The sequence below is a fragment of the Lactuca virosa genome, chromosome 3, assembly GCF_052849685.1.
Source record: "Lactuca virosa cultivar CGN04683 chromosome 3, Lactuca_virosa_CGN04683_v6, whole genome shotgun sequence".
Classification (NCBI taxonomy): domain Eukaryota; kingdom Viridiplantae; phylum Streptophyta; class Magnoliopsida; order Asterales; family Asteraceae; genus Lactuca; species Lactuca virosa.
Window position 1 is genome coordinate 91,429,952 of NC_136428.1, and position 16,175 is coordinate 91,446,126.

At 34.9% G+C, this 16,175-nt stretch overlaps 1 protein-coding gene across 1 annotated transcript; it reads left to right on the forward strand.

Annotated features, from left to right (window-relative positions):
* The first annotated feature begins 12,277 nt into the window (after positions 1-12,277).
* On the forward strand, positions 12,278-13,395 carry LOC145162482 (senescence-specific cysteine protease SAG39-like). The gene is made up of 2 exons (XM_079081616.1): positions 12,278-12,710; positions 12,803-13,395. The coding sequence occupies exons 1-2, from the start codon at positions 12,278-12,280 to the stop codon at positions 13,393-13,395; spliced, it is 1,026 nt and encodes a 341-aa protein (XP_078937742.1).
* The last annotated feature ends 2,780 nt before the right edge of the window (positions 13,396-16,175 follow it).

Sequence of the window (16,175 nt, forward strand, 5' to 3'; positions counted from 1 at the left end):
AGACGTTGAGTGATGAAACCCTAAATCCCCGGGTTTGGGGCCTATTTAAGGACACTTATAGCCTCATTTGCGGCTCACCAGTTGCCCAACTTCACTGATAGAAAACCCTAATCGTCCATTGAGCTACGAGAGAGTATTTGAGCTAACTTTGTGTGTTTGGTGCATCTTTTGAAGAGAAAGGAAGGATTCCAAGCCAAGGGACGAGAAGAGGTTTCTAGATTTGTGGCTATTTCATCCAAGAGCTTCTGTGAAAGGTAAAAAGTCCACACCTTTCTCATTTTGTTGGGTAGATCTCATATTATTGGAGTTTAGGGCTTTTTCCATCTAATATTGGGACTTTGAGTGCATTGAGTTCATATAGAGATTTGGACATCAGATCTGGACCTTGAGAGGTCCCTAGAGTCCAAAGGTCCTTCCTTGATTCAGCCATTATAGAGATTTTGAGTGAGAAACCCTTAATAGAGCATGTTCTTGGCATTTCAAGCCCTAAGTGCCATGCATGGACGTAAAGCTCGTGACTTTACGTGATAATCGAGCCTTAAGAGTGTAGATCTAGAGTTTGGGAAGGTTTTCTACCTTGAAATCGTCTGAATGGGAAATGAGTCTGAATGGACTCGCCGAGTCGATGAGTTGACTCGACGAGTCGGTTAGGGTTGTCCCTATAAGCTTGATCATACATAGCTCGACGAGTTGGGGGTTAACTCGACGAGCTGACTTGGACCTTCACGAGAATTCTGAGGGAAACGAGTGGACTCGATGAGTCACATGGGTGCACTCGGCGAGTCAGGTCAAACATGGACTGTTGACCCAAGTTTGACTTCTGTTGACTTTAGGGTTTGGTCAACATGATTAATGGAGACCATGGAGGGGTAAAATGGTCTTTTACCCATTCCAAGAGTTAGAAAGAGAAAGAGAGAGAGAGAGAGAGAGAGAGAGAGAGAGAGGGAGAGAGCAACCTTTGGTATATTTTGAGTATGAGTAGAGTATTAAATAGAGATGATTATTCTATATGTTACGCGGAGGCTAGTTCGAGATTCCGTGTACGAGATTGTTACTTGCTAGCTTACGAGTTGATTCTTCTCACTATACTTACCTTGAGTGGTAATCTATGTGTGACCGGAGGATCTTATGTGCATATACTGTGTATTGAGATATCCTGCTTATTGTCTTTGTGATATATATGTTGTGTATTATATTGAGTTGCTGAGTTGAGGGACCGGAGGGTCCAGCTGAGTTGTGGAACCAGAGGGTCCCGCTGAGACACATTGACCAGAGGGTCTTATCTAGGTATAGCCATGAGAGGCTAATGAGATATGTGTGGTATTTTAGGGAACTCACTAAGCTTTGTGCTTACAGTGTTATGTGTTATGTGTTTCAAGTACTTCTCAGGATCATGGGAAGGTGCCGGCTTGATTGTACACACACATCAGAGATTGAGTTATGTTTTGGAGAGGATCCTGGAGTTGTTATATATGCAGTTTTTGGATATGTGTTTGATGATTTGATATTGTGACACTTTTGAGATTTTTGGATTGAGAAAATGTGTTTTTAAATTGAAAAACTTGGTTTGAAAATTTACGTCGTTACATAAGATCTTTATAACCCTAGATCCACCTACGTTGCTTCCATAAAATCCAGACCAGACTCCGCTGCTTCGATATGAGATTCTACTTCCATGTCGGAAGGTGAGTTCGCGGTAGGGGCATTTTCTTGCAGTATAGAGAGGCTTCTAGATCGATGTTGAGATTTTGTTTGCGATGAAGAAAAGAGGAAGGTGGTTTTATTTCTAGGTCCCAAAGGCAGTGAAACAAGTCCTCAATATACCCTATACAAAACGACAACTCTTTTTATTTTACAAACAATATATTTTATTTTTAAAAAAGAAAATTAAAAAAAATCATTTAAATGGTATATTACTTAAAGAAACTTACAAAGGACAAAGTCTCTATTACTAAGCTGCTAAGCTAAAATGTAAAACAAAATAATAACAATAGTTTAGATTCGGTAAACTGTTACTAGAAATGAGAAGCATCCGGCCGGTAATTTGTTACAAGTTTACCAACTGTTTACCAACGGAATTCAGTAGTTTTACCAACAGATTAGTGACAGATTGTAAATTTGTTGATTTCTATCGGTAAACCGTCGGTATATTGTAACCGATTACCGACGGAATGTATTATGTTGCTAAACTGTTGAAATACCATCGCTAAAATCATTATATTGGCTCGAGTATAGATCCTCGGTTTCCAGTAGTATAGGCTCATTCCACCTTCCACATCTATCCGTACTTTCCTCAAGGATTGTTGTGAATCCTCCAAGTCACTCCTTATTTATACATATAACCCTCAACACGACAAGGCTCCCAACACTAAATCTCTTCCTAGGCATTTCCTAGGGAAATCACCACGCCTCTCTCCGCCATCAGGTGCAGAAGGAACTCCCACCAACACCCTCTAGCTCACGAATACAATTACATATCACCGGCACCAGATAACTCTTCGAATGAAAGGTCTCACACTACAACGGTTGGACGTAAACAAGAGTTGCACAATAGAGTTAAAACCTAACCTTATAAAACTATTTACTCTCAATAATATGTAACTTAGCATATTCTCTTACTAGCGAGCTGAAGTTAATGAGAACTCCTAAAAATCACAAAGCAAGCAGCATTCGGCATTAAGTAATTGGAATAAAAATAACCCTAACAGGCCATCCTGTCACTGACTGATTAGTACTAGCATGCAAGCCTATAAGCTTATACAATAGGCATATAAAGGCATCTCTCCTAGCATTATATCATGAAAATCCTGAGCAGATCCTTAGCCCTAACTAGCATGTGATTCACAAATTCACAAATCAAAGCATATCATAAACACGTATGGGTACTTTAGGAAGACTTACATGAGCTCGGTTGATTGCATGCACCACACCCTTTTCTTTTATTAGAAATCCTTTCTATAAAAAATTTCTTTTTTTTAAAAAAAAATTTACCAAACCCTCAGTTTGAGTTCAAATACACCCGAGGGTATGCCCAAATCCCTCAAACTATGGCTCTAATACCAACTTGTACTGTCCCAAAAATTAAGACTAAAAATTTCAATTTTTAAATTAATAAAACCATTATCCAAAACAACATCATGGAAACCATAGTGAATCAGATTGTATCAAAAAACATCCAAGTACGCCAGTGTCATGTAAAATGCAGAATAATGTGGTGTGTGTAATGCAGTCATCCCAAGCTCTTCCCCTTCGAACCAGAAGTACCTGAAACATAAACTGAAAACTGTAAGCACAAAGCTTAGTGAGTTCACCAAAATACCACATACCATACATATCAAACATATAATGGGCCCCGCTCGGAACAGATCTATCAATCACCAGGCCTCGTCTAGCATCGGGCCCCGCCCGATATATATATATATATATATATATATATATATATATATATATATATATATATATATATATATATATATATATATATATATATATATATATATATATATATATATATATATAAACACATGCAAAATCACAAAGATAAATAGAATACTATATAATCATCAGGCCCCGTCCGGTATATATATAAACACATAGCGCATACAAGAGTCACGTAGACAACTAGCATCCTAATCATAACAAACCATAGGATGGAATTGGTGTCTTCGACCCGCAAAACACAGTGAGGAAACTCACCTCAAGTTGTCGAATCTATCAGATAAATTCTCGGTCTGCTGGTCTGGAAAATCGTCGCGCTAACTTCATCAAATAATATTCAATTAATAATTGAATCTCGACCCATTATCAAGAATCTAATTTACTTGTCCAACATCCAGGGTAAAAGATCAATTTACCCTTCTCTTACTTGGCCCTAAACCAGGGCCCAACCTATTTACTCAAAAGGCCCAAATTCCTAAATGACATCCCAAGGCCCAATATGGCCCAACTTCCTAATTGGGCCCAAAATCATCATGGATTTAATCCCAAGAAGGCCCATAGTCCATCCATAGCCTAAAGTCAGAAGTCCAATGGCCCAACAAGGCCCAATCCCTAAAAGCCCAAAATATGGCCCAAACCCGTGAAAGCCAACCCAAAAGTCAAACAGCTGAGTACGCTAGGCGTACTCAGACTTACTCTTAGTGTACTCCTTCTGGGATCAGTATGCGCAGCGTATGTGTTGGGTACACCCCGCGTACTCCGCAGACTACCAAACAAAGTCATTAAGCACTTAATCGGTTCAGCCTACTTACCAAACTCTTAGATCTGATTCTAGAAAGTGACTTAACATGTAAAGTTCGCAACTTTACTCCCGTGCATGACTTAATAAGGTCAAAAACTCAAAAAGAACCATGACAAAGAACCTAACTCTTGCATGGGCCAAAATAACTCATAAAGGTTGCATTTTTATGGACAAGTGACCTCATTTGTGCTAAGATCTAACCCCCATGGCTTCTGGAGTAGACCATAAACTCAAATATAGCTCAAAAGACCCAAAAATGCATAAATAACACCCTTAGTCGGATCTAGAATAAAGAATCATCTAGATGAGAGCTTTTTACCTCAAATAACTTGCTAAGATGAAGATGACTCTGGATCTACAAGCTCAAGCTACTCCCAAGCAACCTTCAAGTGTTCTTCTTCTTCTACTTCACCAAAACTCACTTTCAAGCTCAAAACTCACAAATGATACTTAGGTTTTCATTTTTAGGGTATAGAGTGATGGAGGATGATCAACAGAATGTCCGAGGGTGTTATTAGTTGCTTAAATAGTGAGCAAACCCTAAAAAAATTATGGTTTTCCCTGCATTATGTACGCCATGCTTACGCCCTACGTATGTAGGTGAACCCACGATCCTGAAATGAGCTAGTACGCTAAGCGTACTCATAGAGTACGCCCCGCGTACTAGCTAGGGACTAAATTGAGAGAAATTTTACATAAAGGGTTAAAAAGGAAACATACCAAATCTCGAATGTTACACGAAGATCTTATAAAATTGGAGGATGCTGGAGTTTTGTAGCTACAATGATTTAAAGGAGATGAAAAAAAGGAGAATGACATTGGATTAGGTAACAAAAAAAAGCAATGTATTTATGTTGATTTGTTTACAATAGCATCCTAGATTCATTCTAGGCTATTACAACATTATACTTTCAAAAATCAACACAATTATAGCAATGTCATCCAAATACAATACAAATCTTATTGTTATTGTTATCACTAGATAAATTTTTCAAAGTATAATGTGTTAATAAGAAAAAAAACATGAAAGTACAATGCTATAACTAGGTGTATTTTTCAAAATAGAATTTTATAAGGGAAGCGACATGCTATAATAAAATAATAAATGGAAGTATGTTGTTTTTTCTTCCATTTAGCCCATTTGTTTCTTATTGCATTCTACTTCCGTCTCTTGCTACAGTCAACCCAATTATAGCAAATCATCCAAATACAAAGCAATCTTCACATGTCTAATCAAATGATCAAAGAACTGACTAACCCGAGACTCCAAAGAGTGCTTAACAAAAACATCTATCCAAGGTTTTGTTACTTGAGTCTGTTTATCTTTTCAGCTTGCTTATTGCATAGCTTTCCACTCATTCTGACTCGATCGAATCATGAAGTATAGCCTAATACATGTAATCTACATCAGAGACTTCATATATGAAGACTTACCCATGTGTCACATGGTGATAGATCCTAGTCGCGCTCAAAATTGCTCCCCATATTGATACTCCAGGTTTTGTGGGCATGTTTGTTATAAACTCATAAGCTTTGTCTAAACACCCTGCACGACCTAAAAGATCTATAACACATGCATAATGTTGATTTTATGTCACAATTCCACAATATTTCACACTGTTGAATACTCCACAACCTTCTTCTACAAGTCCAACATGATTGCTTATTGTAAGAAGCCCAATGAACGTGATATCTTTTACACTCGTATCAACTTGTTTCATCAACTAGAAAATATTTATGGCTTCATGTGCTCTGCCATGTAATCCATATCCAACAATCATGACACTCCAAACAACAATGTTTTTCGTTTTTGTTTCATTAAAAACTTTTCAGGCTAAGTCTATGCTTCCACATTTTGCATACATATCAATAAGTGTTGTGTTGACAAAACGATTGGTTTTTGTTTCATTAAAGTTTTTAATAGCATGAGTACAACCTCGTTTGACTCCTTTCAAACCCGCATCTGCTAGAATGTCAAGCACATACATTCTTGGATTCATATACAATCCTTGTTCAGTTTTTCGTAATTCAACCCCAAGAAAATAACTTTTTTGTCCTAAATCTTTGATTGTGAATATTTTCTGCAAATATTCTTTTACTTCTTCGATTAACTGAAGATTAGGATATGTAATAATGTAATGCCTGCGAATTCGGACTAGATGTTTCAAGGATTATAAATTATAAATATTTGTTTTATCGAGCAATTAAATCATCGAATAGGATCATACATACTTATAAAGCTAGCATTTTTCCTTGAATCTCATGCATTTGAAACCCCCATAAAAATTTGCCAACACCTCATGCATTTGAAACCCCCACGCCCTTTCACCTTCAAAGTAATGAATCTCATTCATGTGAAACTTCCAAGACTATTCAACTTATAGGATTTAATTTGACTTTTGAAATTCCCTTCACACAAATGTAGTTAGCCTATAAATACTTACTTCTATACAAACAAATATCCTAAACGAAAACAAAATACTTCTTTTGTCTAATTAGTGATCCTTTGTTCTTTGTTTTGGTGTAAATGAAAGTCTTATGTTGTCAATATAATATTGAAGTTCAATAATCTATAATAAGCAAGGTATGCATTTTGTGTTTTTAATCAAAATAATTGGTTTTTTTGTTGGTTTGTTCACATATTGTGTTTTTAATCGTGAATAAAAGTATCTCTTAGGTTTGAGAACTTTCTAACATCTATTTTAAAAATTGACACATGAAATATTTTATTGAGCATACAGGTACGAGCAATTATTTTTTGAAAAGCAAGGCTCTACACCATCCATTTCTTATAAGTTTATATTATTGGGGGTAAAATTGAATTGGTGAATGGAGCAATCAAGGGTGAGGATTTAACTTCAAGTTTTATGATTCTAACTCTGCTTGAAATGTGATATGCATAATTTGTTGAACTTATTTATAAACACTCTGAGATTTAATGAATATTTAAGTTGAAGATTACCTCACATTTTGAACAATATGCAAGTTTTTGTGTTGAAGTTCATATTGAGATGTAGAAATTCACTTTAATGAGCTGATGAGTTTATCTCTTTATGAGGAAATTTGTAGTTTTTAATGAGATGATGCATTGATGTTTTTAAAGATGATGCCAGAAACTTTACCCTTTACTGTTGTTAATTGTTGTAGGTTTGTTGTACAAGTTGTATCTCTTGGTTTTTAATTCTATTGTTGTTATCCATTCACATGTTTCATATTCTTGAAAATGATCAATGCAGTGATTTTCTTAAATCAAAATTAACAGAGTAAGGAGTCAAACACATTAATTGCAATAAAATAATAATTAGACTTTTATGAAGAAACACATAGCTCGAACAAGCTACCTCCACAGCTTAAACCTACAAAAAAATTCTTTATAATTAATAATAGAAATGATAATAAATGTTGAAACTATAAAACAAACACCTAATAAGAAATATCAATGCCAAGATTGTTAAAATGTGTATTCTTTTAGTTATTCACTAATCTTGGTTTTTATTTTATAATAAATGTCATATTAATGCAAAATATTCATTTGAAAGTTACACAAACTCTTGATCTTTCAAGTAATTAACCAAACATACTCGGTTTTTTAACTTAATTAAATCATTCACTTTAACCTCCTTAATTTGATTTATTTAATACATTAAAATCAATTATTAGTCTAAGTTCAAACCAACTCTTCATTTTTCAACCTAATATATACATATAACTTATTGGTTAAAATAAAAATGGTTTTAAATCATAACCATAAATCAAAATATCATAAGACTATTTTTCTAATAGTTAAAAATTATGTATATTTTTAAATATAAAACCTAAACTGAAATGTATATTTAATTAAACATCAACGTGAGACTAACCCACTTAGTAAAGGTTTTTCTTTTAGATGGAAGGTCTTGCTTTTTAATCCGGACGTTGATGAATTTTATTAACTTGGTCATAGTAACTTCTAACAACTAAACACCCGTTATGAAAATCAAGATTTTAAACAATATAATTGCACACTGCGCAACGCGCGGGAATTCGTCCACTATACTTATAAATGAAGCATTTTTCCTTTCACCACATTCATTTGAAACTCTCATTACTTTTCAATTTCTTTCTAATAATGATTATAAGTTGGTTAATAAGGTTAAATAAATATCAAACCTAAAATGTAATCATATATAAACTAAATTTCATTATTAAAAGAATATATGTACTTCTACTTACAATGTTATATTTTTAACTTTTAACATATTATATTTAACCTATTAGTTTTAATATGATGTTATATGTAAACATTTATCATTTTAAAGCTACAGTTTTTAAACAGCTTGGACAAAATACTTAAATTGTTAATTTAAATATAACATTACAGTGTCAACTTAAATAACCCAAAAAATATTTTTTAAATAGTTAAAAATGATAAATTTTAGTGTCTTTCTAATAATGATTATAAGTTTGTTAATAAGGTTAAATAAATATCAACCATAAAGTGTAATCATAAATAAACTAAATTTTAATATTAAAATAATATCTTTACTTCTACTTATAAAGTTATGTCTTTAACTTTTAACATATTATACTTAATTTATTAAATTTAATATGTTGTTGTATGTAACCATTATCAGTTTAAAGCTACAACTTTTGAACAGCTTGGACAAAATACTTAAATTGTTAATTTAAATATAACATTACAGTGTCAACTTAAATATAAATTTCAGTTTCACTTAAAAACCCAAAGAATATTTTGTGAATAATTAAAAGTGATAAATTGTAGTGCTAAATGCAAAAACTAAATTGTAATCTCATCTTAACTAAAATATTTCCTAAAGATATTTTTACAATCTATATCATATCATACTATACTTATAAAGGAGGCATTTTTCCTATCACCTCATGCATTTGAAACCCCCACACAAATTTCCAAGCACCTCATGCATTTGAAACCCCCACACCTTTTCACCTTCAAAGTAATTAATCACATATCATGAAAGGTTTTATAACTTATATAATATGTTTAATTAACAATTAATGGATAGTCTACTATAAAAATGTCATTCTCTTTGAGTAGACACACAAATACAAATCACATACAACATTCACAAAGAAAACAAGTTTAAATGTTTTGTGTTGGTTTGAGGGCTTTGGACCATTTTTCGAGCCATGTTATTATGTTAAAGTTTTTAATTTGTAAGTTTGTTATATACTAATTCTTTTTTTATATTTTTCTTGGTTTAATTATTCTTTTAAAACAATCATTGTATGTTGTGGTTGAAACTTTAATATAAATTAGATTAGATTCATATTATCGATCATATGTTATGGAAAGTGATATAGATAATATTTAATTAAATATTGTATATATGTTTGTATGTTTGTGTTACTTCAAAGTAATAATTAATAAATAATCATGGATATGCAATATTATACATAATATCCATATAAGTCTCTTTAAAATGTAAATTGTCTATCTTATCACTTTATATTTTAGTATATGTTTAACATTTTAATTATAATAAAAAATGTATTTTAAAAGTTTTATTTCGTTTATAATAGTAAATAAATAAGAATCATTCGTACGTGATACGAGTTACATAAATGATATTTATATATTGTGTACATATTTTATGGACAAATATTATGGGCTTATAATATATTTATAAAACATTGTTATAAATTTAACAAATTACATTAAATAACATTTAAAAATAAAGTATTATTTAGGATAAATAATCTTAACGAAAGTTATAGTAGTTGTGATGACAATCTGTTTGATCTAAAGAACGCCAAAATCTGACTTTGTACGAAGAAACTATGATTTTTCGAAGTTTCGGTGTGACATAGTACAGCAGTGTGCAACACATAAATCGAAATGGAAATTGGTTCATTGTTTGCCAAAACAATGTAAACAAGAGTTGAAGTACTCGTAAATACAATACTGTCGATATAGAGAATGTCGAGAATGGAGTTCATGAAGAATTTATGAATTTTGCACGGTATTATCTTCATAGACTGTAAATTTAAAATGGAATGAGAAATAGCCGACGGACTCTATGAGAAAGTTGTAGTACTTGTCGATACGAATGTGTGGATATAATAAATATCGAAAACAAAGCTCGAATGTGAAAGCTATGATTTTTTCGAAAGTTACAAAAAATACTCGCGAAAACGATGACATGCCACCAGTGGCAGAGCTACATGGGGCGTTGGGGGTACTACAACATCCCCAAAAAATTTGTTTTATGTATATAAAAAAAATTATTTGTAAACATGTTCTATGTTATTGTACCCAGCTAAAGAGATTATATCATGTTTTTTAATGCACCGGATATCGGGATATGATAACTACATAGAATATTTATTGATAATGTTTGTACCCCATATAAAAATTTCTAACTCCGCCACTGCATGCCACCACCGGGAGGGCGCCATGTGGCACCATGAAGTTGTGCAATTAAAAGTTATGTAGATATAAGATCAGCCTACTCACATGGTTGATCATTCACAGTTTTAGTAATATGTGTAAAATTAATTTAAATTGAACTGTATCCTTATTACATTTTTTTTGTTTGATAAGGTTTATTTTAATGATTGCTATCTTAAGTTATTTTTAAAGGGTTATGAACGATTTGAACTAAGGGATTTCTTTAGATAAATGAGTTACATTAAGGGCCACTGAAATGAAGAAGAAAGAAAGATTATCAAAAAATCATGTTGTAATTGTATTAACATGACGACCAATTATCTAGTGTCATACTGACAAGATAATTGTGAATACAAGATGTTTTATATAGTAAAATAGAGATCATAAGAAACGGGAATGTGATAAATAATCTAGGATATTATGTACTAACTCTACTCTTATTAAATATCCAGAGATATTATACATCCTATATACATCCTAATAGTTGTATGGCATGTAAGCTCCCAAAAAACATGTTGGTTGCACGGGTCTGTTTCTCAAATATGAAATGTTTCCCACATACTAAGTTACAGAGAATATAGTATTTTGTCTACGGGTGGGGGATATTGGAAAACTTGACCCATGTCCGACCTGTTCACAAATTTATTTTGTAACAGCCATCATGGGTGGTTTCGCAATAGTGTTTGTGGGAGTTATAGAGGTTACATTGACGGTTTTTAACCATTACAAAAGGGACTATAAATGCATGTTTTGATGTGTTTTTTGAAGTGAAGCCTTTTGGATTTTGAGAGAGACAAAAGAGAGCATTCAATGGCAAATATAGCAAGATTTAGGTTGCGATTTGTGAGGATTTTGCGATACGTGATTATCCTCCGCACCAATGAAATCAACGATCATCCGCTTCCGCATCGCAATCTGGGTATAGTCCGTAGTCGTAATCCTTCACTTGAGGTTAAATATAAAATGAAATTGTCTAAATTTCTCATCCTTGAGGTCAAATAGAATATGATATGGTTAAATTGAAGGTATACTTCTATGAAATGAAGAACATCTCAACAAGATGCTCTAACTTATATTCTCTATTAAAATACATCAATTTAAATACAAATCTAATTATCAAATATATGCAATTAATTGTGCGTGCATATCTGAATTTGGAACATTAAAAACCAACCAAGAAGAAATGGTTATAAATAACAAATATATATCACCAGACTCTTAGAGAATTTCTCCCATAACATATGTTGGACACAACTAAATTCCAAAATTGTGGCCAAGTTATGTTTTGTAAGCTTTTAACTTACCTATGCCTATATGTTAAAAGAACGAATGAGAATGCAATAGTTTCAGCCTTCAGCAGTACTACAGTCCAAAATGGAAATCCAACATGGTTAGTGTCATCAATCCTCTATCTAAACAACTTATACCGTGCGTTTAACTTCATTTTAATTAATATAATTAATATTAATATCATACCATCTGATCTTCTACGTACTTGAAAACATATATTTCATTTTTCAAACAAGGACAAAATCATTTCTTTCTATATAAAGCCAGCCTCTCAGCAAAGAGTTTACTCCAACTTATATTCATATCCCCTATTTCTTATATCTACAACCACTATGTCTATGTCATCCACAAACCAGACATCTCTGGCATGTTTGGTTTTACTCTTCTTCTCAGCAACTTTGCTTTCACACACTGCATCCCGGTTGCTCCCTGACATTTCAAGCTATGAGAGCCACGAGCAATGGATGGCTCGTTATGGACGTGTGTACAAGGATGCTGATGAGAAAGAACGGCGTTCAAAGATTTTCCAAGAGAACGTTCAGTACATACACTCATCCAACAATGGCATGAACAAAGGTTACAAACTAGCAGTCAATGAGTTTGCAGACCTTACAAACCAAGAGTTCACAAGCACAAGGAACCGATTCAAGGCACATGAATGTTCCGCATCCACCTCTGCTTTCAGATATGAAAACGTGACAGCAGTCCCCTCATCGATGGACTGGAGAAAGAAAGGTGCAGTAACACCTATTAAAGATCAAGGCCAATGTGGTAAGCTAGCTAGCAACAATTGTTTTAGGAATTTCACAACTGAAACGTATTGTTTCTTGCTGAATTAAAAACTTCATCACGATATGCTGTAGGGTCTTGCTGGGCGTTTTCAGCTGTGGGAGCAATGGAAGGAATAACCCAACTGACAACAGGTAAACTAATCTCTCTATCTGAACAAGAGCTTGTGGACTGCGACACCAGTGGTGTAGATCAGGGATGTGAAGGTGGTCTTATGGATGATGCCTTTGAATTCATCCTAAAGAATAAAGGCCTTACAACAGAGAGCAACTACCCATACAAAGCAGTGGATGGAACATGCAACAGCAACGAGGCATCAAACCATGCTGCAACAATTACGGGTCATGAAGATGTTCCTGCTAATAGTGAAAGTGCGCTGTTGAAAGCTGTAGCCAGTCAGCCTATCTCTGTGGCTATTGATGCAAGTGGGTCCGACTTCCAGTTCTACTCTAGCGGGGTGTTTAGTGGAGAATGTGGCACGGAACTTGACCATGGTGTTACTGCGGTTGGTTATGGAACGACTGGTGATGGAAGTAAGTATTGGCTGGTGAAGAATTCATGGGGAACAAGTTGGGGTGAAGAGGGGTATATAATGATGCAAAGAGATGTTGATGCGAAAGAAAGAATTTGTGGCATTGCCATGCAAGCATCCTACCCCACTGCATAATTTGTGGATGATCGATCAAGAGGAATTAATATTGTATATTATATCTATAATCTATTTGGGGTTGTGTTAATACAAGGAAACTTATAAACTATGTACATGTATCTGAAAACTAAAGTCTTCAAGCACCTAGAATTTTCAAATTATATATGCATCTCATGAAAATTTGTGAGCTTGGATGTCTTTTCCTAATGCCATTTGCTTGCTTCTCTGAGCATGGCAATTAATGTCAACATAAGAATCACCTATGCAAAAACAAATATGTTAGAAGCTGGAAATTTTTCTGAAGGTACAAAGAAAAAAATAAAACATCTATAATTCGAAGCAAAGAGAATTTAATGAATTTTGTGTTGAAAATCAAACTAATAGACACGCAAGGAAACCGACAAATAATATTGAGAATTATATGTCGATTAGTTGCGAATTATAGATCCCATTATTATTATTATATTTACCAAGTTTCGTCCAAAACCAGATCAATCCTTCACGATTAGATCTGATTATAAGAAAGGAAGAAGAAGACTGTCCTGTTGTTGGACGAAATTAAATGCAAGACAGAAAGTAAAACCAACCTGTAGATTGTTGATCTTGAACTTCAGATAACTGCACGGATCGAACTCCTGTCCTTAAAGGTTTTTACTTCGCTTCTACTGGCTGTAAGCAACAGAGTAAAACCCCAGGATTTAATGCAGACCTATCGATCTTCCAACAGCACTGGAAATCGACAAACACAAAGCAAATACTCGGAAACCAGGAAAAAACGTAGAGAGTGGGAGAGAGGCTTTCAATTTTCGTGAGGTAGCCAAATGGCTCCTAGGGAGCAGTATTTATAGGTATCGAAACCCTAGAAGGCATGAAACGGGCCCCCATAGGCCGGCCCCAGAAACCCTAGGGCGACGACTTGCTCTCCAAGCAAGCCGTTTCCTGATCCTTCTAGAATGTCCCGATGACTTATCATCCACGAAGTCAACGCCGGTCAACCATTTGACCGGATCGGCCTAAATCGCGCCATTTCGCGCACTCGCGGCGTCGGCTAGTGCTAGGCTAGGCTAGGCACGCGCGTGGGCTTGGCCCATTCCTTTGATCCACTAAAGCCTTTGAAGGCCTATCAAAGGAATAAGCTTATAAACCCACAAAAGTTTCTTCCCCCCCCCCCCCCCCCGACCAATGTGGGATACAAAGGAAATTGCCAACTTGCAAATCCTTTATATATATATATATATATATATATATATATATATAAAGTTCCAACAATCCCCCACCAAGTTGGAAAGTTTCCTTTCACTCAGACAGATGATGTCACTTGGGTGTCACGAAGATTAAACCCTAGTTTAATGGGAACAAACAAGAAGAGACTGATTCAATGGTATCCTTATAGGTTTAAACCATGAACCTTAATGACCTCTCTGGTTTACCCCCACACATCACAAGTCATCTTTGTGTTCTCCCTGAGCGCTAATATGGCCATGCGCTATAAACCCTTTTCATGACCCTTTAGAAGATAAACCACTAATCTTCGTTGCTTAGATGTCTCCAAAACTTTGTTAAGAGTCGTAACTCAACCTCGTTCTCGGCAACGACGTACTATCCTACCTCACATGGATCTATCAATAATGATAGTACCTTCTACCGTTAGTGACTTCGTTGTTACCCTTTAAACTTGAGAATTAGGAGCACTAATGTCAAGTTGGGTTTCCATCACTAAGCGATTCTATTGTGGTTTTAGACCCATGACTCTCGTGCTAGATGTAACCAAATCTCTCGTCAGAGGTTTGGTAAACGGATCTGCCAAGTTTCTACTTGTCTTGACATAGACAACCTTGATGGTACCACTTTCAATTAGTTGTCTCACAAAATTGTGCCGCAGACCTACATGTCTCGACTTCCTATTATATACCGCATTATATACTTTAGACAGTGTGACCTTACTGTCACAGTACATGGGTATTGAAGGCATAGGGATATCCCACAAACGGATATCCATAAGTAGATCTCGATTCCACTCTGCCTCTTTGCCCGCTGCTGCTAAGGCAATTAGCTCTGCTTCCATCGTTGAATGAGCTATGCATGTCTGTTTCTTGCTCGCCCAAGAAATAGCACCACCAGCTAGAGTATAAACCCAACCACTTGTTGATTTTGAATCACTAGTGTGATCAATCCAACTGGCATCGGAATAACCTTCAAGTATTCCGTTAGATGACGAATACGTCAACTCAAAAGTAATTGTCCTTTTCAGGTATCCTAGTACTCTACCCACTGCCTTCCAGTGCTTCGTCCCTGGATTAACAGTATACTGACTCAGTTTGCTTACAGCGAATGCGATGTCAGGTCGAGTGCAGTGAGTAGCATACATCATGCTTCCAACTGCACTAGCATATTATAGTTGAGCCACTGCTCGACCAGAATTCACCTTTAGTTTCACACTTGAATCAAAAGGAGTGTTGAATTCTTTAATGTTCAAATGTTGAAACTTTGTCAGAACTTTCTCTATGTAATGAGATTGACTCAGAGAAATCTGACCACCTGTCCTTTTCACCTTGATACCAAGAATTGTATCAACTTCTCCAAGATCTTTCATCTTAAAGTTCGAGGATAGGTATTTATTCGTCTCAAGAATACCTTCTAGGTGAGTGCCAATGATCAACATATCATCAACATAAAGACATATAACAACTATGTAATCGGATGTATGTTTAGAATAAATACATCTGTCAGCACTATTGTGCTGAAAACCAAAGGCAGTCACAGTGGTGTCAAATCTCTCATGCCACTGTTTAGGAGCT

Coding starts and splice junctions, on each gene's coding strand:
- LOC145162482 (XM_079081616.1), top strand. CDS start 12,278: ATGTCATCCACAAACCAGACATCTCTGGCATGTTTGGTTTTACTCTTC. Junction 12,711..12,802: donor TAAAGATCAAGGCCAATGTG/GTAAGCTAGCTA, acceptor GATATGCTGTAG/GGTCTTGCTGGGCGTTTTCA.